At 55.2% G+C, this 26,362-nt stretch overlaps 1 protein-coding gene across 2 annotated transcripts; it reads left to right on the top strand.

The window, feature by feature from the left end:
- The first annotated feature begins 1,344 nt into the window (after window positions 1-1,344).
- Window positions 1,345-10,250, top strand: LOC139080949 (paraneoplastic antigen Ma6E-like). 2 transcript variants are annotated; one of them, XM_070603883.1, is made up of 3 exons: window positions 1,345-4,093; window positions 5,460-5,738; window positions 6,218-10,250. In XM_070603883.1, the coding sequence occupies exon 3, from the start codon at window positions 6,289-6,291 to the stop codon at window positions 8,905-8,907; it is 2,619 nt and encodes an 872-aa protein (XP_070459984.1). In that variant the 5' UTR covers window positions 1,345-4,093; window positions 5,460-5,738; window positions 6,218-6,288; the 3' UTR covers window positions 8,908-10,250. The 2 variants fall into 2 exon arrangements, with proteins under 2 accessions (XP_070459984.1, XP_070459985.1); XM_070603884.1 differs by having other exon boundaries at window positions 3,960-4,093; window positions 5,476-5,738.
- Window positions 10,251-26,362: the final 16,112 nt, after the last annotated feature.

Here is a 26,362-nt window from a genome sequence, read left to right as displayed (position 1 = left end):
TCTGGAGTGAGAAACATCACCGGTGTCCATCGTCCTGGCAAGAGGCTGAGCGTGGGTTCTGAGGAAGGGAGATTATGGCGGAAGGGCCTCAATATGAGGGGGGGTGGTGGAGCTGAGGCATCTTGTTAGAGACCCTGGGTGGGGGGGGGGGGCCCAAGACCTGTGGACTGTAGTGGCCATTTGAAATTCCTCTCTGTGTTGTCATTCCCTTCTTTTCAATGGTTTCAGTAAATGGTCCCCTTCAATAAATTTCATTGACTGTTTCAGCTGCGTGTCATCTCTGCCATGGGCAATTGAGGGAAGGGTGCTGGGTGTGAGCAGGGTGCTAGAAAAGGATTCCTGCTCAGCACACATGGGAGATTTCTCCAGTGATAGAGTAGAGTTAGCACTTTTCCTGGCAGACTAGGACATAGTGAGGGCTTTTCCTCCTTTTTATAGGTGTAGCACAAAGCTTAGAGTTTCCAATGGTCTTCATCTTGGGATGGTCCTGTCCCTTGGTCTGTTGAAAATGGGTGGGAGTGATCTCGGTTTTCTCCTTGAATGGGGGAAGGCGAAACTGGCATCCAATGCTTGGGATTCAGACTGCTAAATGTGCAAGATGCATGGAGTGGGGCCATTGCAACAAAGAACTCTCATGCCCCAGGGGCCTTTAGCATCCTGCATGAGAGAGCCAGTATTAGACGGAGAGTCTTTGAAAAAGCTGAAATGTGTTTTAATTAGAGGTTCCTGAAATGTGAAAACCTCACCATGGAACAACAATGACAACACTTTCTGAGCAACGGAAAATGTCTAGACACTTGTGGGGTTTCAGGGAGAGGGGGCACAAACATGTCCATACCACCCCCACCTGCAGACTTGCTCTATGGAGAACAGAAACACCAGGCTAGTGAGATGCACAATGAAAGAGGACCCAGAATATCTGGGCAAAGGGAAAGGTGGCAATGCTCTCTGAAGGGGTAGTGTTCAGGGATGGGGGGAGCTGGGTTTCATGCTAAGGGCAGGGGGAAGGTGTTGGACCTTTTAGGCGGGCCCAGTGGACCCTGCTCATTCCTTCTGTCCAGGGAAGTTGCCACTTTATGAGGCTGAGCCTACCTCCCAGGAGAGGGCTGGAAAATACCAGGTCTGCCCTCTCCCGGCTTTCCTCACAGCTAGGGTGTGGGCACATGACCCTGCCCCGCCAATCAGATGCACCTGCTGCCAACTGAATCAGGGTCCAGAACTGGGAAGAAGCAGGAGCCACACAGACTCCAGTGAGATCTGCTTCCCAAGGAGCAGTGGCAGCTCTGGTTGTCATGGCGGCACCTGCATCCCACATTGTTGTTGCAAACCACAGTGTCTGTGCCCAGTCGTGGGAGGGAGCCACAGGGGTGCCTTCACCAGCCCAGCACTGTGGCATGATTCAGACCCTCGTCCTTCTCTGCAAAGCCTCCAAGCCTGGTTCTCCAGCCCTCCCGGAACGCCCATGAGACGCCCACCGTCCTTCAGCTCATTCCCTCTGTGCTTCCATCAGCCAGTCTGCTTCCGTTTTGTGCAGGTGAGAACCATGCTGGGCTAGGTTTCTGCAGAGGCTCTCTGATCTCCCACTGCATCAAGTGCTCCCTGCCCCAGGCTCCGGGATGCCACGTGCTCTTGGAACGTGGCAGCTCTTTACTCAATCCTTTCTTGGCTCCTCTTACTCTATCCTTCCCTTAACATCGGTGTTTGTTAATAGTTATGAATATGCAGAGGCTTCATATCACTTGTGGGAAGATAGAGCAACAGAAATGATCCGTTCTGAGAAACTGTGAGGAAAAAAGGTTTTTCCAAAAAAAGAAAGAACAGAGCCTCAGTGAGCTGTAGAACAATATGAAAAGGTCCAACCACATGTGTATCTGGGATCCCAGGAGAAAAGAGAGAACGGGGAGGAAAAACTACTTGAAGAAATAATGACGGACATTTTCAAAATTTGGGGCTAGACATACTTTACAGAGTCAAGAAGTCCTGTGAACCCCAAGGAGGATAAATACAAAGGAAAACCACATGTCTGTGCAGCGTAGCCGAACGACTGAACAGCGTAGAAAGAGAAAATCTCACAGGCAGTCAGAGTTAGACAAAGCAGTGCATCTAGGAGAAATTAACAGGAATATTCCCTGAATTCTCATCGACCCCAGGGAACCCAGGAGGCAGGGGAAGGGCGTTTCAAAGCGCCGAACGACAACAACAACGGGAAACAACTTTCAACCCAGAACTCTCCGTCTCTGTGCAGGGAAAAGATCGTTCAAGAAGGAAGGCGAAACAAGGACCTTTGGAGAGACGTGAAAGCTAAGAGAATTCATCAACAGATCTACACGAAAAGAAATGCTACGGGAGGCCTTTCATTCTGAAGAAAGACGATAGGAGAGGAAGCCTTGATGCGTGGGTAGAGATGGAGAACATCAGAAATGGTAAATAGGGGGGTAACTATTCAAGAACATCTATTTGCTCTTAATTTCCTTACGATACATGTGACTTTTAAATAAAAATTACACTAGCATATGGTAGGTTTTCTAATATCTGTAAGCGTACTACATGTGGCGACTGCAGCATAAAGGATGGGGTGGAGGGGGAACGAATCTGTATGGTGGAAAGCTTCTTACATTTATGTGAAGTGGTACAACATTAGCCACAAGTGGACAGTGAAAAGTTAAGGAAATAGATTATAATCTCTCGAGCAACCAGCAAAAGCATTTCAAAGCGATAATAGCCTCAAAAGGCAATAGTAAGTTAAAGTGCAATAAAAACTTTTTGACTATCTCAGGCAGGAAAAGGGGAACATAGGAAGAGAGAGAGATGGGCAGACAGTGCTGTGCAGCGAATGTCTGTGTCCTCCCCCAGATTCACCTGTGTAATCGACCCCCTCCACGCCATGGTATTTGGAGGTGGAGCCTTTGGGAGGTGATTGGTTCATGGGGGTGGAGCCGCCATGAACGGGATCAGTGACCTTGTAAGAGAGACCCCGGAGAGCTCCCTCACCCGCTTCTGCCATAGCGAGGACATGGTGAGAGGATGTCTGTGTGTGAAGCAGGAGGCAGGTCCTCGCCGGACACGGCATCTGCCGGTACCTCGCTTCTGGACTTCTCAGCCTCCGGAACTGTGAGAAATGAACGTCTGCTGTTTATAAGCCACCCGGTCTCTGGTATTTTTTCCTCAGTATCTGCAGCAGACTCAGGCAGCCGGTAAAGGGCTGGACGTAAATCCAGCCATAGGAGAAACCACACTGGATGTTAACGGGTTAAACCGTGCGATTAAAAGGCAGAGACTGTCTGGATGAAGCCGAGAGCCAGGCTTTTGCTGCCCACAGGCGCTGCGATTGGACAGCAAAGCCTCAGGCGAGCGGATAGTCAGAGGATTCCGAGTGCTGTCCCACAGAAAGAGCAGCTAAGGAAGTCGGAGCGACCGTGCTGACAGTGGACCAAGCCGAGTTAAAGGCAGAGGCAGGTCCCTGGGATGGGAGGTCAGAACGATGGCAGGGTCAGCAGTGAGGGACGCGCAGCGCTAGTTCCCAGGAGTGTCTGTGGCCAGGGACAGAACTTTGCTGTCCAGGAAACCGAGGGTGACGGGACAGAGGGAGAGGCGGCCATTCCCAGCACCGCCGATGGAGATGTCACCCCTCCCGCCCGGGATGGGGACACCGAGAGGAGAAGTCAGTAGGGACGTAGACCGTCTGCGTGCCGCTACCAAGCACAGCAGGGCACAGACGACCGGGCAGTGGGCCCCACGGGCCCCAGTGGACTCTGCGGGCGAGCCGACTCTCGGCTTCACGGGCGGCAGGGGCGGAAGCCGCGCTGTGCAGCGGTGGCAGGGGCGGAAGCCGCGCTGTGCAGCCGCGGCTGCGAGCCTTGCGACAGCGCCGTGAAGCCCTCGCCGCGCGGCGTCGCTCACGTGCTCCTCGCAGCCAATCGTCGCCCTGCCCTGAGCCACCTAGAACTTTCTCTCCTGCGCCCGGGGGCTTCTGGGAGGCGCGGGAGGTGGCGTGGCCGAGCGCAGAGTGCGTGAGCCGGGGCCACACAGCCGCCCTGAGGCGAGCCCGCCAGGCCTTCCAGGGGACCGGGAGCCGCCCGCGGGGCCGGCGCAGGTGAGCCACGTCGGCGGGGGGCTCGCGGGGGAGGGGGTCCGAGGGGAGGGTGAGCGAGCGGGAGCCGGTGAGGGTGGGGGGCAGCCAGCTGGGGTTTGGGCTGAGGGCAGGGCTCCCAGGGGCCTCAGGAGGGGGGGAGGCGGGGGCGGGGGCTAGTGACTCTAGGGGGTCATGGGAAGCGAGCGCTCCCGGGGCTGCGGCCGGACAGGAGGGTGCCCAGCACGGGGGGCTGCCGGCTGGGGTGGGGGCGCCAGGGGAGTCCGCCTGGGGCGGGAGGCGTGGGCGAGGCCGGGCATGCGTGCGGGAGTGGTGGGCGGCCATGCTCTGGGCAGCGGTGCGCTGTGGCTCGCTGGGGTGCTGGCTGTGGGGGGGGGGGGTGGCGGGGGCAGGCTGGCAGCCCTGCCTCTGTGGGTGGGTGTGGGGGGGGCGGGGGCAGGCTGGCAGCCCTGCATGTGTGGGTGGGGGGGGCGGGGGCAGGCTGGCAGCCCTGCATCTGTGGGTGGGTGGGGAGGGTGGGGGCAGGCTGGCAGCCCTGCATCTGGGGGTGGGGGGGACGGGGGCAGGCTGGCAGCCCTGCATGTGTGGGTGGGGGCGGCGGGGGCAGGCTGGCAGCCCTGCATGTGGGGGGGGGGGTCCGGGGCAGGCTGGCAGCCCTGCATCTGGGGGTGGGTGGGGAGCGCGGGGGCAGGCTGGCAGCCCTGCATCTGGGGGTGGGGGGGACGGGGGCAGGCTGGCAGCCCTGCATCTGTGGGGTGGGAGGCGGGAGGGCAGAGCTCCCACTGCCGGCACTAGGGGGAGCACTCCGGGCTTGGGGAGCCGGATGGGCGGGATAACGTCCAAGCACATGGGGGCGCCCTGCTTCGCAGGGCTGGAGGGGAGCGCTCCCAGCTGGCGGGGAGGGCGCTTTTCGGGTCTGGGGAGGATGCGCCCGGGCATGGGCAGGGGGATGGGCGGGAAGGTGGGGGGCCACTGGCTGAGGAGGGGTGCGGGAGAGGAGGGCCTGGCAGCATGGGTGCAGGTGCCACAGAGAGGGCGAGGCGCTGGGGAGGCAGTGGTCTGCGGGAGGCTGGTGCCCTGGGCGGTGGAGTGGGGGAGGGTCCGGGGAGGGGCTCTGCCCCCCGCAGCGGGTGTCTGAGAAGCTCCAGGTCGCCTCGGTGGAGGGTGCACAGAGATTGCCGCGGTGGAGGGCCAGGGCCTTGGCCTCCGCGGAAAGTAGAGGCCCTTCGCAGGGGTCACCGGGGGACGCCATACTTCGGGCCCTAGGAGCGTCTCCCTAAGTTTAAAAGGGTTGCGCTTTGACAGAATAAGTTGCCTGGTCGCCCGGGGATTTTGTTTGACGTTAACAACGATTAACACGTCTCTAAAGATTTGCAAACCTGTAGGTGGAAGAAGAAATCAGAGGAAATCAGAGGAACTCAGGAAGCGTTTCAAACCGAGTGATAGGAAAATACAACTTCCCCAAAGTAGTGGGAGGCAGCGCAGGAAGCGATCGATCCGAGGAAGACGGACAGCTCTAAGTGTGCGCCGTAGAACAGGAGGAGGACACGGACTCGGGGCCCTGACGTCCCTTGAAGGAAGCTAGAAAGAGAAGAGCAGAGAGAGCCCAACGTGCCCTACGGAAGAGACCAGAGCGCCCGGAGGGGAGGTCAGTGAGAGAGAGCGGGGGAGAGGGAGGGACAGGGCGGGCCCTCCGCGGGCTCTGCTCAGGCAGCCTGGGACTGGGCCAGAGCCCAGCCTAGAGTGACCCCGAACAAAGAGAGGACAGGAGTCACCCTGCCGGGAAGGAAGGAAAGAGGGCTGTCACTGCAGGCCAGAGCACGTGGAAGAGAAGGAGGCAGGATCCTGGGGAAATTCATGCCCCAAATTGGAAAATGTGAGAGTCCCTGGGGAACAAGGCGACCCCCCCCCCCAGCCCCGAGGCTAGAGGAGGTAGAAAATGTGGGTAGCCTTCCATCTTGTGAAGCAATGTGGTTTCTTATCGAAGAGGTTTCCTAAGATCCAACGACGAAGCCAGCAGCGAGAGGAGGCGCTCCAGGCCCCAGCGTGAGGGGCCCGGGGCTCTGGCTGGGGCGGTGGGGTGGGCTGTGTGGCACAGACACGCCTCTCTCCCCTTTGCACCCGCAGGCCGAGGCCCACACTGCGAGAGTCCGTGCACGCCCGTCCAGTCCCTTCTGGCCGCCCTCAGGTCCTCAGTGATGGTGATGCCACTGGTGATGCTGCAGGACTGGTGCAGGTGGAGTGGCGCAAACGCACAGCGCTCCCTGCTCATCCTGGGCATCCCGGAGGACTGCGAGGACCGGGAATTCCAGGAGGCCGTGCGGGCTGCCCTGTGGCCCCTGGGCAGGTACCGAGTGCTGGGCAACGTCTTCAGAAAGGAGCTCGGGTTCAGGGTCGCTTTGGTGGAGTTCACTGAGTATTTAAATCGAAGTTTGGTCCCCCGACAGATACCAGGCAAGGGGGGACTCTGGGATGTGTTCTTCCTGCCCCAGGGCCCTGATTCTGAGTCACGGGATAGACCCAATTTCCCTGCACAGCCCCAGAGGCAAGCAGTGGCTGGCAGGGCAGGTGTGGCCAGAGCTGCAGGGGAGGAGGCAGCCGCAGTTGAGGAGGCAGCCGCAGGGGAGGAGGGAGCTGAGGGTGAGGCAGGAGCTGGAGAGGAAGCAGGATCCTCAGATGAAGAGGGAGCCGCAGGGGACACAGGAGTTGCAGGCGTGGTAGCATCTGTGAGCATGGCGGGAGCTGCAGCTGAGGCAGAGGCTCCAGGTGAGGAAGGAGCTGCAGGTGTGTCTGAGGCAGGGGCCCCAGAGGAGGCAGGAACTGCCGGTGAGGATGGAGCTGAAGATGTGGCAAGAGCTGTGGGTGAGGAAGAAGCCACAGGTGAGGCTGGAGGCCCAGGAGTCCCAGGTGAGGCAGGAGCCCCCAGTGAGGAAGAAGCCGCAGGTGAGGAGGAAGCTGAGAGTGAGGAGGAAGCTGAGGGCGAGGCAGGAGCTGAAGAGGAAGCAGAATCCTCAGATGAAGAGGGAGCTGCAGGGGACACAGGAGTTGCAGGCATGGTCGCATCTGTGAGCATGGCAGGAGCTGCAGGTGAGGCGGGAGCTGCAGGTGAGGAGGAAGTTGGAGATGTGGCAAGAGCTGTGGGTGAGGAAGAAGCCACAGGTGAGGCAGGAGCCCCAAGTGAGGAAGAAGCCGCAGGTGAGGAGGAAGCTGAGGGTGAGGAGGAAGCTGAGGGCGAGGAGGAAGCTGAGGGCGAGGCAGGAGCTGAAGAGGAAGCAGGAGCATCAGATGAAGAGGGAACCGCAGGGGACACAGGTGTTGCAGGCGTGGCAGGATCTGTGAGCATGGCAGGAGCTACAGCTGAGGCGGAGGCTCCAGGTGACGAAGGAGCTGCAGGTGTGGCAAGAGCCATCAACGAGGCAGCAGCCCGGAGCCAGCACTGGCGGCAGACGTTGCAGTCTCTGCTCGATGCTATGGCCTACCGGGTACTGAGAAGGTTTTCTGGGGCGGAAGAGCCGGGCTGTGGAGAAGAGTCTTTTGAGAGCTGGCTGCACCATGCCAACGACACGCTGTACCTGTGGCGCCACATGTCAGAGAGGGAGAGGAGGAGGAGACTGGTGGAGAGCTTGGGTGGCCCCGCGCTGGATCTCATATGCGGCCTCCTGGAGGAAAATCCCGACACCCCTGCGCAGGACTGCCTGGCCGCGCTGGTGCAGGTGTTCGGGAGCAAGGACGCCCAGATGACCGCACGGCTGAAGTTCCTGACTTGTGCGCAGAGGCCCCAGGAGGCTCTCTTTGCCTATGTGATGCGCCTGGAAGGCCTGCTGCAGGCGGCCTTGGAGAAGGGGGCCATCCGGCCCGCCATCGCAGACCAGCTGCGCGCCAGGCAGGTGCTGATGCAGGCCCGGCCCAACGAGACGCTCGAGAACAAGCTGAGGAGGATGCGTCTGGAGAGGAGGCCGCCTGGCTTCCTGGGGATGCTGCAGCTCATTCGGGAGACGGAGGCGTGGGAGGCCGCTCCGGCTAGAAGTGAGCAGTTCCACATGGAAGAAGGGGCCCAGCTGGACGTTGGAGACCTAGCCACCTGCCAGGGTGCCCTGGCCCATGAAGATGCTGCCCCGGCCCGTGAAGATGCCGCCCAGGCCGCCCTGGCCTGTGAAGATGCTGCCCGGACCCATGAAGATTGCCTCCCAGCCAATGAGGTCACCACTGAGGGCACCCCTGTCACTGCAGAAGAAAGCAAGCCTTCCCCACCCAAGGAAGATACCACCCTGGCTGCCCTTTCCAAGCAAGACACAGCCGAGGCTGCCCCGGCACGTGAAGTGGCCGATGGGGCAGTTCCTGTCACAGTCGACCCTGGAGAGGCTGCTCCTGACCCCCATGATGCTGCCCAGGCCGCCTGGGCTCGTGAAGATGCTGCCCAGGCCACCCTGACCTGTGAAGACACCGCTGACGCTGCCCCGGCCCGTGAAGAGGCCGATGAGGCAGCTCCTGACACCCGTGATGCTGCCGTGGCAGCCCCTGCCCCTGAGGAGACCACCAAGTCCTCTTCTGCCACTGGGGAAGGTGAAAATGTTCCTACTCGTGCGGGGCTAGGTCAGGCAGGACGCTCGGGGGCCCCCGGGGGCCCCACCCCTGCTCAAATGGTCAGTGCTTCTGGGGCGGGCCCAGGAGGTCCTGGCGGTAACCCGGAAGGCCTTGCCCAGGTGGGAGACCAGGAGGCCGAACAGACCCCCAAGGAGGGGCTCATCCAGGAGGAGCCAGGAAACGAGGACGGGGCTGAGGAGATGAGCCGCCCCGAGACCTCCTCGGGCAAGTAGGCTCAAAAGGCCCAGGGGCCCCCTCTCCTCCCGGGCAGCAGAGCTCTGGAGGCAGGGGGAGGCGAGGCCAGGGCAGCCGCCTCACCCCACATGGGGACCAGGCTGAGGGAGGGGCCCGTCCAGCCCAAACCAAGCCCCTGGCCCCTCACGATCCCCAAGGGGCCATGACCCGCACCGTCAGCCGTTCCAAGTGACCAAGATGACCATATGTTACCCCAAATGGGCAGGGGAGAGGTGTAGCCCCGCTCAAGGCAGCACCACACCGAGCCCAAGCCCCATCCCAAGCCCTGCAAACTCAGGCAGCCAGCCTGGTGGCTCCCCCAAGTGGCAGCCCCGGCCTGGGTGAGGGGCACCTGAGGACATCTGCCACCTGCACGGGCCTGGGAGACGTTAGGAGGTCATCTCAAGGGTGCCAGCTGTCTGGGCCTCCCAACAAGGGGACCCCCGTTCACTGTCACCTGGGGCAGGCTCCTCCCTGTTCTGGGAAGCCCACTTGTATCTCTGTGGACCCTGTAGTTACCCACGTGTCAAGTAATCCACTCCCAAAACATACACACACACGTGCCATCATCTCTGTGCAGAGCCGTTAGGTGTGTGTGATCCCGGGGTGGGGTCCTGGCCTAGCAGGCAGCACCCTCTCGGCCCTGGCACGTGCTGTGAGCTTCAGTGGCAGCCCAGGCTCTGCTCTCTCTCGTCCGGTGCCATGAGCTCAACTCTGCCTTCTCGGTGGAGATTTAGGCCAACCGCTGCTTGTTCCTGTGGAGGTGTGTGCTTATCTGAGCAGTGGCCCCCACCCCACCCCAGAGTCCCCGAGCCCAGTCCCAGGAGATGCCTGGAAGGATGGACAGACGAGGGCGTGGCCGGCGCTCACCCCGGGACCTCGGGAAGGAAGAACTGGAGCAGGGACATGGAGGGGCTGCGGGAGGCTCCAGTGGGACTGTGCTCTCATGTGCCAACCTGTTGTTACTTGTGGCTCAGTTTCCTGGGCTTGGTGTGGTGTCCTCTGTTGTATTTTCCAGCGTCCTGTGACTGTCCTATGTGGCCCATAGGGCAGGGCCCCACCCCAGAATGTCAGCCAGAGGGGGAGGGGGTGCCCTGGAGTGAGAAGACATTGCCAGTGTCCATCGTTCTGCCAAGAGGCTGACTGTGGGGCTCCCAGGAAGGGAGACTGTGGTAGGAGGGCCTCAGCATGGGGGGCAGCTGAGGCACCCCGTTAGAGACTGACTGTCCCCGAGACCTGTGGGCTGTAGCGGCCGTTAGAAGTTCCTCTCCGTGTTGTCATTCCCTTCTCTGCAATGGTTTCAGTAAGTGGTTCTCTTCAGTAAATTTCATTGACCGTTTCAGCTGCGTGTCCTCTCTGCTTTGGGCAACTGAGGGAAGGGTCTGCTGGGGGTGGGGGTGGGGGCAACAGTGGCCTGTCACCTGCATTGGGGTATGATCAGGACAGGGGCCAGGAGGGGCTGTGTCGTCCCCTGGGCTGGACGGAGCTGAGTGACAGGAACTTGTGGGCATGGGCAGTGGCTGGTTGGGTCCCCAGGAAACTCGGGGTGTCCCCAGAAATAAGCGGGCTAGACGTTGAAGGGAGGGGGAGGAACCACAGGCAGGATCCAGGGCTCCAGGATCCCTGGCACCGCTGTAGGGGCTCAGGGCACCCAGACGGGTCAGAGAGGTCACGTGTGCAATCCCAGAGACCAGCGGGCCACAGAAGGGCCCAGGCCTGAGGTCAGATGCCCCTGCCAGGAGCTGGGCCCAGGACTCTGGGCTGGGGGTGGTTGCCCGCCCACCCGCTCAGCCCACTCCTGCCAGCCAAGTGGCCAGCCTCTGTCTAGCCACCGAGGGACGTTTGGGGACCTGCCGGTGTTTCATGGCCGAGGGATGGAGGGCGGGCTGGGCGAGGGCTCCACAGCCCTCATGCCCTGGGTCGGGGGAGGAAAGGCAGGGAGAGCCACCCTCCACTCTTGAGTCCTGGGCAGGGCGGCCCCTCGAGGGGCCGGGGCACCGCCTTCCTGTCCCACTCCCCTCCCAGCCAACTCCTAGGGGCACCAGTCCTGTGTCCTGGGAGCAGGCAGGAGGCAGCGGGTGTGAGTGGGAGGCTGCAGGCAGGAGCTGGGGAGTGGCCCCTTCCTGCCCAGAGCAGGTGGACTCTGGGTCCCTGCAGCCCAGTGAGCCCTCGGTGCCACCTGAGGAGGGCACCCACCCAGGATGGAGGATGCTGCTGATCCTTGAGACCCTCTCTCTGCGCGCCGTGGCTGGAGGGGCAGTGCTCAGAGAGGGTGTCGTCAGGTGTCAGGAGCCAGGAGCCATCTGCCTCCACCTGCCTGGGCTCTGCCCTCACCTCAGGGGGCTGGGAGCCCACCACAAATTGAGGGCAGCCGGCCATCAGGCGCCGAGCTGATTCAGAGTCTTCGGGAGACGGAACGAAGGTGCGGAGAGGAGAGGGGACGGATGGTACCGTTGTCCCAGAAATGGTGAGGGGCCCTCGAGGGCCTGCCCAGTCTGTGCCCACTGGCGTCCTCCAGCCATTCTGAAGGGGCAGAGTCTCTGACCACCCCCACAGTACAGAAGAAGAACGCAGTTCCCAAAGCAGGGAGGGCCAGGGCGAGGACCTTGCAGGGAGCTGAGGCCTGGGCTGTGGCCGTCCAACCGGCCTGTGGGAACCGAGCACGTGGGGAGCCCTGAGCTGTGTGGCGAGAGCTGCAGACAGCGGGTCTGCAGGGACGGGGGGCGGGGGCCCCTGGAGATGCTGGGCGCGCAGGGCAATGGAGAGGGGGCGGCGAGGGCTGTCGGGACGGAGATCATGAGGGCCATGCCTGCAGCCTCTTGGGCCCAGTGGACTTGGCTCCGTGTTATAGGGACACCTGCACGTGTCCCATCAAGGGGTACTGCAGGATCCGGGGGGCTCCCAGGTGGGCTCTGCTCTCCCTGCCTCCTTCAGGCAAGGCACCATCCCAGGTCGTCTGTCCCCCGTGTCTTGGCAGGGCCATGGCCACTGGCCACTTTCCACCAGCCCCTCAGGATTTGGGGGCAGGACAAGAGGAGAGGGGATGGGAGGGGCTGATCCCTTGTCTCTCCCTCGTGCAGTGTACCTGTGTGGGCGTGTTCCCCAAGCAGGTGTGAGTGTGCGTGTGAGCGAGTGAGAGTGTGCATTCGTGTCATTGAATGTGTGTGTGAGTGCAAGTGAATGTGTGTGTGAATGAGTGGGAGTGTGCAAGTGTAAGAGCATGTGAGTGTGTCTGAGTGTGAGCGAGTGGGAGTGAGCGTCACTGGACGTGTGTGAGAGGGTGTGCGCGTGCGTGAGGCGGGTGGTGGTGGGTTGGAGTCCTTCCTGGACTGCGTGGGACAGCGGCTTCCCCGCCCCGCCCGTGGAGGGGAGCTGCCGCAGGGCCGGCCCTGGGAATCAGCCCTCCTCCTTCTGGGGCTGGCACAGAAGAGAGGGGCCCCTGGAGGCCACCCCTTCCCAGCCTTTCCTCCTCTGCCCGCACCCAGCGAGAGATTTGGAAAGAGACGAGTGCGTACTTGTCTTCCCACCCTCATCCCCGTTTTTCCTTTGCATGTTGAGCGGGTACCCCCTACCCCAGGCCCCTGAGTCCTTCGCCCAGGGCCGGTAGGGCAGAGTCCCAAGCCCAAGTGACTGTCAGCCACTTCCCCAGGACTGGGGGACGGGCCAAGGTCTCTTGCTGCTGGGGGCCCCCAGAGCTGTGCAGCCCGCGTTCCTCCCCAGCCAGGCTGGCCCCATGCCCGGGAGCCCGCTTTGCCCTCTGAGATTTTCCCTACCTGAAGTCCCTGTCATTTGGGGTTCAGCCCCTCGCAAGGCCACCATCCTCTTCTAGACCCCACAGCCCCTCATGGAGCCTGGAGTAGGGCCTGCCTCCCGAGCCAGCAGACTCTGCACATGGGAGTCCTTCCCGGGAGCGTTTGGCCGCCGGCACCTCCAGCTGCCCTGCTCTCAGCCCCAGCTGTCCGCCTGGGCTCAAACTCATGGCCCCCATTCTCACGGTAGAAAGCCATAGGTCCCTGTTTTCCTAACACCTCATTGGAAGCCCTGGTCCCCATCACAAAGAGTAAAGATCAGCCCCCTAAGCAGATTGCTTTCCTATCCCAGAGGCGGGCTGGGGCAGCTTCTCACCGGCAGGGTTGACAGCCAGCCCAGATTACCAAGGAGTACTCTGGGAGCTGGGGTCCTGTTCCGGGGCACGTTGTACTGCCGAAGCCTTGGCCCTAATCTCCCTGAGCCCAGATCCAAGTGTTCCAGGTCACACCCACCTGGGCTCTGCACAAAGTGACCCCACGCTGCATGCCGTCCCACGCCGTGCTCTCTTCGGCACTGTTCGAGGCAATGCTTTCCACGGCACCCCCACACTTTGCTTCCCGTCCCACTTGGCAGTCTGAGAGCCGTGATCCCACCTGGCCAAACAAAGGACAGCAGAAATCGGGGACTAATGGCCCTACACCCACCAGCTGTGTACCCCAAAGGTGCTAAGGGGTTTGGAGCCTGGGAGAAGGGTGAGCCTCTCCCTCAGAGCTTCTGTCTCTGAGCACTGATTTTGTGCCAGGCAGTGGGCTGAGCAACGGGGCCTGCACCCGCTCCACGAGTCCTCAGAGGAGCCCTGGGGGGAGGAGCGTCCTGTAATGACCCCTCTTCTCCAGATGAGGACGCCAGGCACAGGAAGGTTCAGGCACTTACCCAAAGTACCACAGCTCTGCAGTGGAGGCACTGGGATTCCAGGCCAGGCCAACTGACCACACGACCCAGGCCCGGAAAGGACGCTCGAGGTGTGTGGCTAGCAGTGACAGTCCCAGAAACACAGCTGAGAGAGACGCGGCAGATTATTAATGGTGACAGCCCCAGGAGACAGCCCAAGGAAAGACCCATGGTGCGTGGGTAATGGTGATGGACGCTCTCTCCGAGGGGCGAACATGTGTTGCTTCCGCATCTCACCAACATCAGTGCCTTTTTAAAGCCTCCAAGAGCGAGCCTGGCTGGACACGTGCCACACGTTCATGGCAACTGCCTGTGCACGGGGACACAATGGCTGTGAGTTCTCAGCTTTTCTCTCCTCTTGTGCAGTCTGGAGTCATCTGCGAGAGCCCTCGCTCCTAGAGGCGGCGGCAGAAGAGCCCCGGGGAGGAGGCCCTGGCCTTTGGCTCCCATCTGATCCCGGCACGGCCGTGTTGCCGGCCCTCTGCCGGGGCAGGTGTTGGGGTGTCTCTCTGGCGTCCTCTGGGCCCCGCTGGATGTCTCGATGTGCGCCATTTCTCTGTGCACACTGCCCGGGTCACTCTCAGCCAACCACGGACACACGGAGCCCCGGTCCAAGCTTGATGACAACCAAGGGTGGCCAGGTCCTGCCAAAAATGGAAAAGAGAGAGCGACAGAGGGGCTGAGGTGAGACTGGAACAGGTCATTGACCTCGCCTGGCCAAGCCCCTGTTCCAGAAAGTGCACCAGACGCCAGAGAGGGAGCCTGCAGACGTGGGCTCTAACCCTGCCACGTCTGACCTTGGGGCACTCCCGGGCCCCCCCCCCCCAGGCCTGCTGTCTCGTGCTGCGGCTGCCCTCAGGCCACGAGATGCGGGGACCAGCGCCAGGGCTCTGGGGAGGCCCAGGGCAAGATGGGACACGGTGGGGGGAGGGCAGATGGCTGATGTGGGCAGGGGGTGCATATCGGGGAAGACTCGGGCCCCCACCTCCACCCCCACCCCACTCGGGAGTCAGGCCTCCTCATAGAGGCCAAGGAGCAAGACTGATGGGGCCTGGCACAGCCTCGCAGTTGGTGGGGCCCTGGGACACGGGGCGAAGGAGCAAGATGAGGCTGGGCAGAAAGGTGAGGAGCTCCTGCGGGGCTGGTAGGGCTGAGCTTGGCTGAGGGGTCGCCTTTGACCTTCTCATCCCAGAGCCCGCAGGGTCCTTCCCAGGACAGAATGGTCCCTAGGGGAGGCCTGGGGAAGGCCCCAGATGGGCAGCAGGGCCTCGGGATGAGCAGGGCCGGGCCACAGCTCACACGTGTGCTCCAGACCGACCCTGTGACCCCTGCCGCGCTGTGGGCCACAGCCTCGGGCCTCCTGCCTGCCCCCTCAGCCTGCAGCATCACTGCAGTTTGCAACAAGGAGCTCCTGTCCCCTTAGGCTGCACTTGGTGTTCCCAGGACCGTGGTTCCTAGACCCAGAGCCAAGCACATTGCTTGTCGTTGGGAGCCCTGAGCCTTGTCCGGCACAGCCCCCAGGACAGGCGCCCTCTGCCCCCTGCCCTCTCCCCTGCATCCATGGCTCCAGGATGGCTCCTCCCCCTCCTGGGGCTCAGCTGGGGCTTGCCACCTCAGGCCATGTCCCTGTCTCTCCTCTCTCCAGGATTTCCCGAGGGACATTAGACTCTGAGTGCTATCCCCAGGCCCAACTTGGTGCACACCCCGCTGCCCACCACGTGCACGTGGGGAGAAAGGGTCTTCCATTTCCCTGTTATTCACGTATGGAGGGCTGGGGGCAGCATTCACACCGCCCTCGCTGAGAGGGCAGCATCCCACTGAGTCTGTCTAGTCCCACCCTAACCTGGGCCGATGCTCCCCTCTCATGTCGCCGTCATCCCCACAGAGGCCCCAAGTGCCCCCCTTCTGTTGTGGGCACCTAGGGGTGCAGGGGCCATTGGGCAGTAGGGACAGGTGTCCCCCTAAGGCCACGGAGAAGTGATCTGGGCCTAGGGGCTTCCTCCAGGCAGCCCTTGCCACTTGCAGGAAGGGTCCCCCTTCCCTCCCAACACGGACCTAGCTTTCTCCTCCCTCCCTTCTTCCTCTCCAGCCTCTTTGGCTCGACGCTTCCTCCAGGACCCTCACTCTGCACGCAGGGTCCGGTCCTCTCCCTTCTCTCCAGTCTCTCTGCCTTTGCTGCAGCCCTCAGCTGGGTGACTCGGGGCTAGCAGTGGGACCAGGGGAGGGAAGCGCTCCGGCGGGAAGGCAGAGGACGTGGACTGTATTCCCCAGAACAACCACTAAGCAAATTACTTAAAAATATAGTAAGAGAAATGCCAAGAGATTAACCTGGTACGCTAGAAGGCATCTATTTAACACAAAAGAGGCCGCAATGGAGACATAGGGGAACAAGGATGATGTCAGACGCATAGAAAAGAATGGCAGACAGAATCCTACCTTTCCAGGAATTACATTATCAGTGGATTAAAGATTAAAGCTGCTCAGCATCATTAGTCATCAGGGAAATGTAGATTAAAACCACAGTGAGATAGCCCTTCATACCCACCAGGATGGCTGGAACCAAAAAGATGGACAATAACAAGGTTGGCGAGGAAGTGGAGATATTGGACCCCTCAACGTTGCTGGTGGGAACATAAAATGGCACAGCCACTTTGGAAAACAGTTGGGCTGTTCTTCAAAAGGTTAAACTTAGTGTTACCACAGGACCCAGCAATTCCACTCCTAGGTACCTACCCAAGAGAAATGAAAACATATGTTCACACAAAAACCTGCACAGAAATGTTTGTAGCAACATTATTCGTAATAGCTGAAAAGTGAAAACAATCCAAATATTCATTGACTGATGAATGGATAAATAAAATGTGGTCTGTTCATACAATGGAACATTATTCAGCCATAAAAAAGAATGAAGCGCTGACACATGCTGCAGCATGGACGACACTTGAAAATATCAAGCTAAATGAAAGAAGCCAGAAAATGCAACATGTTGTGTGATTCCATTCATACTAAATGTCCAGAATAGGTAAATCTCTAGAGAATGAAAGCAGATTAGTGGTTGGCAAGGCCTGGCAGAGGGAGATGTGGGGGGAGGGTGACTACTGGCTGGGTAGAGGGTGTCCTCTGGGTGATGGAAAGGTTCTGGGGTCGAGGTGATGACCACACAACACTGTGAGTGTGCCGAATGCCACTCAGTTGTCCACTTCAAAGGGTGAGCGGGACGGTACCGGACGTCTGTCTCGATCTGAAAATGAGCGATTGCTTTACACTGGAGGCCACAGCAGCTCCGAAGTCCACGTGCCCCAGCACACACAGAAGCAGACTGGGAGCCACAGCTGACCTCCTGGATTTCCTCACACACATGCGAAAGAACTTCCACGCACACCTCCTAACAGCCCATCCATGCCACATTAGGGAACGTCACCCAAGTCCAGGACTCCAGGGCACAGGGAGAAGCCACGTGGAACACCCTCTATTGTCCGTACCACTAAGGATAGTCAGACTATCCTTATGGCGAGGTCACCCTGGATCGCATTCCCACGTAATCATTGCATGTTACCAGATCAAAAGAGCACCTGGAACAAACTCCTAGAAGACCCCGTCCCTGGGTCGGTTCAGCCCCCTGCTTTTGTCGTTCATGCCACCTCTCTTCACGCCCCGCTGAGGACCAAAGTGCAAATGTTCTGGGCAATTCTGCAGGCACGGTCCCAGTGAGCCAGAGCCACGACAGAAATTGCCGTGAGGAGCTGCGGAGGCGGGGGCTGCCCTGGGCTTGAGACGGCACCAGAGGAAGGGCAGTCCAGCTGGGTCGCTCCACGTCCCTGGCAGACCCCTGCCCTGGTGGCAGTGGGCTGGGACACGCGTGCATCCATTCGTGTTCCTGCACCCCCGGCTCTGACTTACAGGGAGACCGCTCAGGGTAGGGGCTCCAGCTCCAGGGTTGGGTGCTGACTGCCCCCAGAGGGGAGCTGCACTGGGCGGGAAGGCCGCTGGGCACGGATGGCTGGAGACGCAGCCTGGTCATGTGGGAAAGGGCTCCTGAGAGGGCTGGGAGGTATGCGTGCCTCTCTCTCTCCCTCTCCACCCAACCATGCCAGGCAAATCCCCTGGCCTAGTGGGAGCACAGGGTGATGGCCAACAGGTAAAGTGGCCCAAGTGGCCTCTGGGAGGTCCTGGAAAGGGCAAGACTTGGAGCAGGTCGGGGAGAGCTGAGCCCACCCCATAGGGGCAAAGACCCCTGGTACCTGGGGATGGAGGGCGGGCCCCGCAGACCTCGGGGCCCTGGGCTCTGACTGTGGGAAAGTCCCGGCTGGTGCAGTCTCTAGGTGCCCCCCCAAAGAGGGGGAATGCCGGGCAGCGGGCGGTGAAGCTGCCAAGGCCAGAAGGGCCTGGAGGGGCAGACGGAGAGAGGAAGGGAGGGAGCAGCTGAGAGATGAATGAGCACCCTGCAGGTGGCCCCCACGGTGACGCAGGGCCCCAGCAGATCTAGTGAGGAGACTGCCTTCCACCTCTGTCAGATACAACTGCTCAACTAGGGGTCAAACACACACCCTGGGGGGCTGTTTCTTTCATTGGTTACCAAGAGGCCCCAGACCCAGTGCTTTCCTCTCCGGGGGATGGGCGCCGGCGGCAGGGGGAGAGGGGGTGAGTGAGGGGGCTTTCAGTGAGGTTTGTTGCCGGCCTGTTCACTCAAAGCTCAGGGTGGCTGTTCTGTTAGGCATGGTCAGCCCCTGCGCCAGCGGCTGGGCACACGGAGAGGGAGGGGCCAATGGTCTGTCATCCAGGAGGAGGGAGGCAATGGAAGGCTTCCCATCACCATGAAGGTCTAAAGAGGCTGGGACAGACTGGGGCCCCATTAACTCTCGAGGCTTCCTTCCCGGATAAAGGCTTCCACTGAGGAGAAACTACTGGGAATATAATACAAATAAAGTAAGATAGGAACCATAAGGGCCCAGAAAAGAGAAGATCCAGATAAACATGAGGGAAGAGAACAAACAGAGAACATAAAAAGCTGACATTTTAACCGTTCTCAAATCAGCAGAAGAGGGCGCTTTTCATGTGTGAAATTAGAAAACCTATCTTTTACCTCCTGTCTGTAAGTGCAGGAAAACTAGTTTCTGGTGAAAATAAGTAATAGAAGAAGATCAAAGCCAAATCTCATGTAAATTTATTAAAATACAAGAGAGAATACAGAGCAGAATAACATCGCTTTAGCCATTGAAAGCATCCCAGAAAGAAATGTGTGTAGCTTCAAATACGATCCCTTATTGTAAAGCAAGTCAATGGCATTAGGAAAATTATTCAAGAGCAACTGAGAAATGAGATGATAGACTCAGGGAAGATTTAGAAATAAAAAATAAACGATTAAAAAGACTTTTTTTAATTTCAGAAATCGACTAAACTAAAAGGAACCCAGGAGTGAATAAATACAATATATAATGCTTTAAGAGAAATAGAAGAAGAAAATAAGGGAATTTCTTTAAAGAATAAAGATGAATTAAGAGATAAAGAGCATTTGACAGAAAATGGCAAACACAGAAGACAGCAAAAAAAAAAAAAAAAGATCTAATATACATATAATAGGAGTCCCCAACGATTAAAAACCAAAGCAAAGGAAAAGAACAAATACTAAAGTGTATAATTCAGGAAAACTTTCCTGGCCATAAGGAAGATTCATAACTACAAATTAGAAGAATATGCCACGCATGGTGATAATGATTGAGCAAGAAATTTAAGCTGGGTAATCTGAGAGGAGAGGACGTAGGGGATAATGGATAGTGAAAAGATGGCATGGTCAATGTGTTGTGGGTTCTGGGATGTGATCCAAGTCTTGCTGAAGTTTGGGAACTAGATGGAGTGAGCTGGAAAGAGGAGGCAGTGGTCAGAGAGTAGAGGTATGCCCTTAAGCTTCAGGAAGAGCTCTGGTCTGGATAATGAGCATCAGAATGGCTGCCTGAGGAGCAGGGGAGGGGCCAAGGTCATTGGAAGAGAGGAGGTCAAGGATCTGACAAGCCAGGCTTTGGAAAGACCCAGTGGTGAAATCATCAAGAATTTAAATAGGAGTAGCACATAGAAAGGGGAAGTGAGCAACAGCCAAAATCATCAAGAAAAGATGAGAAGTAAGCTAGGTTTCACCACATGGCACCAACAATCATGCTGTGTAGTGAGTTTTTAGGGAGGAGGAAGGGAGAATGGTCTGGAAACTGCCACAAAGAACATGGAAGTTACCTATGTCACCTCCAGAGCCTATGAGAATAAGTTACATGAAAAGTTTTCACTTCTTTGTATGGGCAAAGTGATCTCAAACTTGAAGCGATTTTTCCAAGCTTAACAAAGCATCAGATCCACAAGGGTTTTTTCCTTTCAGTGTGGCAATTACCTAATGGATCACAACTCTCAACCCATTTGGGATTGTACAAGTCAGCACTGTTTTTTCAACACTCCCTTATCTTTTCCTTAGTCTTAGAATTAGGAAGTTTGACACTTTCCCAGTGTCTTGATCAGTGACTGCTTTGCCACCTTATCAAAGTGATACTATGTTTGGAGGCTGAAGAGTTAAGTTTGGTGCAAGACCAGAACAATCCTAAACTACCCAGTGTTCCTGATGTAAAGGTGACCAGCTGGTTTTAGCTTCATTTCAAATGGAAAACCACGACCTTCATCTAAAAACCACTCTCCATGCTGCTGCCCAAAGGCAGAATTCTAATCCGATGAAATGACATGATCTTTGAGAGAATGGCAGGTTTCATGCTTTTTTGTTCAAGGTTTTATTTGTTTTCTTTTTTTTGTTGAGGTCACACTGGTTTTTAACATTAAATAGATTTCAGGTGTACATCATTAGATTTCAGCTTCTATGTAGACTTTTTCATGTTCACCACCAACAGTCTAGTTTCCTATCCGTCATCATACATATGTCTCCCGTTACCCCTTTTACCCTCCTCAACCCCCTTCTCCTCTGGTAACCACCAATCTGTTCTGTGTATCTATGTGTTTGTTTATCTTCCACATATGAGTGAAGTCATACGGTAACTGGTTCAACGTCACTAATCAGGGAAATGCAAATCAAAACTACAATGAGGTATCTCCTCACATTCATCAGAATGGCTGTAATTAACAAGACAAGAAATAATAAGTGTTGTAGAGGATGTGGAGGAAAAGATTTTATTTTTTTTAACAAACAAGAAAAACAGATTATTTGGAATCCAGCACTCGAGGACTCCAGACAGAACATCAGCCTCAAGCCTTACCATTCTGGCTTCCATTAAAATATGCTCTTTGGGGTCTGTGATCGGTAGAATAATGTGCCCCTCCCCAAAAGATGTCTATGTCTTAATCCCTGCAACTGTGAATATGTGACCTTATGTAGCAAAAGGGATTTTGCAGATTGATTTAGTTAAGGGTCTTGAGATGGGGAGAGGACCCTAGAGTATCCAGGTGGACCCAATCTAATCACATGGCTCCTTAAATGGGGAAGAGGGAGGCAGAAAGCTCAGAGTTAGAGAAGATGGTGTGACCGCCAAAGCGGAGGCTGGAAGATGAGGCCATAAGCTAAGGAATACAGGCGGCCTCTAGAAGCTGGAAAAGATGAGGAACAGATTCTCCCCTCAAGCCTCCAGAAGGAACACAGCCTGCCCACACCTGACCTTAGCTCAGTGAGGCCCATTTTGGACTTCTGGCCTCCAGAACTTACAGTGTTGTTTAAGACACTATATCTGTGGTCATTTGTTACAGAAGCAATAGGAAGCTAATACAGAGTCCATTCAGAGAAGTGTACATTTGTCTTCTATTTATCTCTAGATGTGTTAGATTATCAACTGCCTGAGGGCGTGAACCAAATCTCTCTTCCTGGTCTCTCCCTGGCACCTGGCACAGTGCCTTACACATTACCAGTGTTTAATCAAGTTCTAAGAATATTCTGATTAAGATGTGTGGAGAATATTGCATTAAAATACAGTAAAAGTTAGGTATCAGTGAGAAATGTTCCTCTATTTTCCCTAGATTTATTTTTTATTACTATTATAAACTGCCTTGTGAAGACTCCAAATGTATCATTATTTAAATTTGATAATGTGATTTACTTTCCTTTGTGTTCATCTTATATCCCCAAAGGATTAATTACCCCTGGGGCAGGAATTATTGCCTGGAGTTCTCAGCACCCTAGCAAGAAATACACATGTTGCTCAGTAGGCCCCTGTATTAGTTTTCTAGGTCTGTCATAACGAATTACCACAAAGTAATGACTTAAACAGCAGAAATGTACTGTCTCTCACATCTGGAGGCCAGAAGTCCGACGCCGACATCAAGGTGTCAACAGGGTTGGTTCCTTCAAAGGATAATGAAGGCAGGATTTCTTCCAGGCCTCCCTCCTTAGCTGGTAGATGACTGTCTCCCCCCTGTGTCTTCACGTTGTCTTCCCTCCGTGCGTGCCCGCGGCTGTGCCCAAATTTCTTCTTTGTATAAGGACATCAATCTTATTGGATTAGGACCTATTTAATGACCTTATCTTAACTAATTATATGAGCAATGACCCTATTTCCAAATGAGCTCACATTCTGAAGTACTGGGTGTTAGGATTCCCGCATGTCTTTTGGAGGGAGACAGCATTCAACTCACAACAGCCCACAAACATGCACTGATTGTAATCACAATGGTAGTATGGTGACAGAATTATTTCCTCCCACATTGCAAACCAAGTTCAATTCCCAACCAATACACTTCCTTTTCCAAGACTTGGATCGTGTCAAGGGAAAAAATCTCTTTCCCTCCAAGCCTGAGGGCAGGCATCGTACAGGGGTTCAAGGAACGACTGGTGAATAAACAAATGAAATCTATTGTTGTCCAACGGTAGTGACTGGACCCCCAAGGTCACTGATAGGCTGGGATGTGAGAAGCTTATGAGGATGTTGAGCCCTGAGGTGAGCAGCTGTGACTGGGACACAAGACTGGGCTAACCGGCAGATGAGAGGAGGCAGAGCCTGGGGCCCTCTCATCCGGGGATGGAGAAAGGCCAAGCTGGAGGTAGGAAGGCCGCGCTTGAGAATGTGGAAGGTAACTGAGGCTTCTCTTAGCCCAGTGCATCTTCAGCCTTGTGGGGGTCAAGGACCCTTTTGAGAACTGGCTGGATTCTATGGTCCCTCCCCTGGAAACAGGCTCATATGCACAGACCCACAGAAGGGTACTTCCTCAGGCGGGACACTCACCCTGGCCCCATTTGTGGCCCCAGTGTGAGCATGAATCCCTCTTGACATCTAACACTAGCAAAACTGAGCTGAGGGGTAGAAGAAAAAGGAAGCTCTATACAGTTCTGTGACGATACGTTGTCATTGGAATAGACCCTGGGGGAAAAATCAGGACAAAAACAATCAATGATTTAATTTATTAAAAGAATTTTATTTTTTATTTCAAAGTTTAGGAGAGTCTTGTTTTTTTGTTTTTGAAAAAGAAAAGTTAGCAAACCTGTGGTGGCTCCTCAAAAGATTAAACATAGAATTACCATATGATCAAGCAATTCCACTTCTGGGGGTCTCCCCAAAAGAAGTGAAAGCAAGGACTGGAGTGGATATTTGCACCCCCATGTTCACAGCAGCATGATTCACGGTAGCTAAAACATGGAAGCAACCCAAGTGTCTATTGATGGATGAATGGACAACCAGAACTTGGCCCTTCCACACACTAGAATGTTATTCTGCCTTAAAAAGGACACTCTGACCCATGCTACAACCTGGATGAACCTTGAGGACGTTATGCTAAGTGAGCTAAGCCAGTCACAAAAGGGCAAATACTGTATGATTCCACTTATAGGAGGTCCTTAGAGTAGTCAACTTCATAGAGACAGAAAGTAGGATGGGGGGTGCCAGGGGCTGGGGGAGGGGAGGGGAGTTACTGTTTCATGGGGTCAAAGTTTCAGTTGTGTAAGATGAAAAAGTTCTAGAGATTGGTTATACAGCAAGGCGAATATATTTAACACTACTGAACCGTACACTCAAAATGGTTAAGAAGGTAAATTTTATGTTATGTGTATTTTACCATCATTAAAAATGTTTTAAAAAGAAAAGCTAGCTGAGCATTTCAATTTCAGCACCCTAACACTCCACATTACAGGTAAGGATGAGCAATTCCCACCACAGGGATATGAGAAACTCTGAAGCTGCTGACTGCAAGTTAGAACCACCTTGTGCCAACATTTCTGATCTGCAGCACATCTGGGAAGTGAGGCTCTCAACATCCAACCATGTCCTGCGGAGGAAGCGCCAGCTGGGCCCACAGCCCCACAGCCAGCATCATAAAACCACGGCAAGAAGGTCTGGGACAAGGGGAAAGAGCCTCAAGAAACAGCTCTGCTACCGCTATTTCATAAACAGTCACATCGCTGACCTGCTAGAAGTCACTTAAGCAAATATAGTCCTTGGCAATTACTGAAAGAATAGTCTTTTCTTTTAGTGTACCCAGAATGCTTAGCCTGAGCAGCCTAAGCTGATGCGGCCAGCCCGTGGCCACAGTGCGTGGACCGGGAAGCCACAAGAACTGGTTCCCTCAGCAGTCACAGCTCACATGCCTACTCTCAACCACTCCCCGCCTCATGTGTGCACACACATTAATAAAGCCCCATCCCCTAATCGGTGCTCTGTGCTGAGCAAAAACATATATACACACGTGGAAGGCAAAAACATTTTTTTCCTTTGGATTAATTCAGCCTAGATTGAAAAGATCGGGGTTAAGATCAGGAGAAGCATCGCCAGTTCTTTTCCAGTCCCTGAAGCAGGAATGTAAACTGAGTTATTCCAGTCCACCACAAAGTTGAATTCTGGTGTTTATCTAACTGAAAGCCTATTTAATTTTAGCACAGAGACACATTCATTCATTCAACAAACACTTTCGGAGCACCTACGCCATGCCAGTGACTGGGCTGGGAGCTGGGATTATGGCACCCCCCAGCACAGCACGCTCAAACCAGCACCCAGTGGAGGAGAAGCTGAAACATGCACTTGGACATTAGAGGATGCATGCTGCTAAGATTCCAAATGGGGGAAGTCAGGGGGCCACAGGAGGCAACAGCAAGGGCCCCTCCCCTTACTCAGCAGATAGAAAAGACTTTCAGTGGGAACTCTTTAAGCCGAAAAAGACATAAGGAGTAAGAGGCGGGAGTAAGAGGCAAGGAGAAGTACTTACAGGCAAAGACAGAGCACAGTGAGTCAAAGGTGGGGATGGCAAATTGTCCCTGTAAAAGGCCAGAGGGTAAATATTTTCAGCTTTGTGAGGGGGCTCAACTCTGCCGGAAACGAATGAGCACAGCTGTGTGCCAATACAACTTTATTTATGGATGTTGACATTTGAATTTCATATAGTTTTCATGTGTCATAAGATATTATTCTTGCTTTGATTTTTTTTCCCCCAACCATTTAAAAATGTTAAAACCATTCTTAACTCGCCAGTCATACGAAACACAGGGGGTGGGCTGGATTTAGCTGACCCCTGGTCTGAGATGCTGAAATAGTTTGAGAAGGCCAGAACACTGGGAGGAGTGCGGAGCACGAGGCTGGAGGGAGAAAGCAACTTTGCTTTCATTCTCTATTAGTCTTTTTAATTTATTATATTTCCTTTAACGTTTAGACAGATAATATATACGCATGGTTCAAACATCAGAAAGTATATAAAAGAGGTATGCATTGAATGTTTCCCTCCCACTCCATCCCCCATTTTCCCAGCTGCCAACTCCCCCCACAGCTAACTGTTGCTATTAGCTTCCCATGTGGCCTTTCAGACTTTTTATGCAAATTTACTCTTTTCATTTTTTAAAAAAACAAATGGTACATATGATGCACCTTGCTCTGCACCTTGCTTCTTTCACATATCAACACAGTTTGGAATACTTTCTATACCAATCTTTTTGTACACTGCATGGTAATCCATTACGTGGATGTACCATAATTATTTAATCTCCCATTGATGGACAATTAGATAATTTCCAATCTTATGCTATTACAAACTATGTTGTGATGAAGTTTTTATACATACTTCTTTCACCCATAAGAGGGTTGATCTGTAGGACAAATTTTCCTGCTAATACGATGATTTGATCAGAGGTTCTGTGCATTTGAATTTTTAGCGGATATTGCCAACTTGCTTTCCACAGGAGTGGTACCAATTTCTACCACTGCCAGCAACAAATGGGAGTCTCTGTGTTCACTCAGCCTCACCAGTACTGTGTAATCTGACGGTTAGAATTTTGCCAATTGGATCAGTGAAAAACAATATCCCAGTGTGGTTTCTATTTGCATTTCTGGGCTGTGCATCTTTTCCCATGTTCAAGAGTCTCTCTTATTTCCTTTCTCATTAACAGTCTGTTCAGATCCTTTACCTATTATTCTCACTGGGTGCTTCATCTTTTTCTCTGTAAAAGTTCATTGCATATTGCAATGGGAGTTGAATATATATTTTTCCTAGTTTGTCATTTGCCCTTTGACTTTGCTGATGGTGCATTCTGCCATTCTCAAAATTTGATTTGGTTTTGTACCTTTCTGTGGCAGAAGAGACTTTCTAAATCTCATTAAGGAACATCCTAAAGGGATGGAGCATTGAGACATTTTAAGCAAGGGAGAGCCATGGTCAGAGATCTGTTTTATAAAGCTCACTCAGCTACCTGGTGGTGGATGGACTGGAAAGGAACCCAGCTAGACCCAGAGAGGCCAGCTGGTAGCTGGGACCAGGACATCGACAGCGAGCATTTCTGAGTGAAGGATATATGATGGGAGAATG

This window comes from Equus przewalskii, chromosome X, assembly GCF_037783145.1.
Source record: "Equus przewalskii isolate Varuska chromosome X, EquPr2, whole genome shotgun sequence".
NCBI classification, from domain to species: Eukaryota; Metazoa; Chordata; class Mammalia; order Perissodactyla; family Equidae; genus Equus; species Equus przewalskii.
This window is presented reverse-complemented; position numbering and strand designations above follow the sequence as displayed.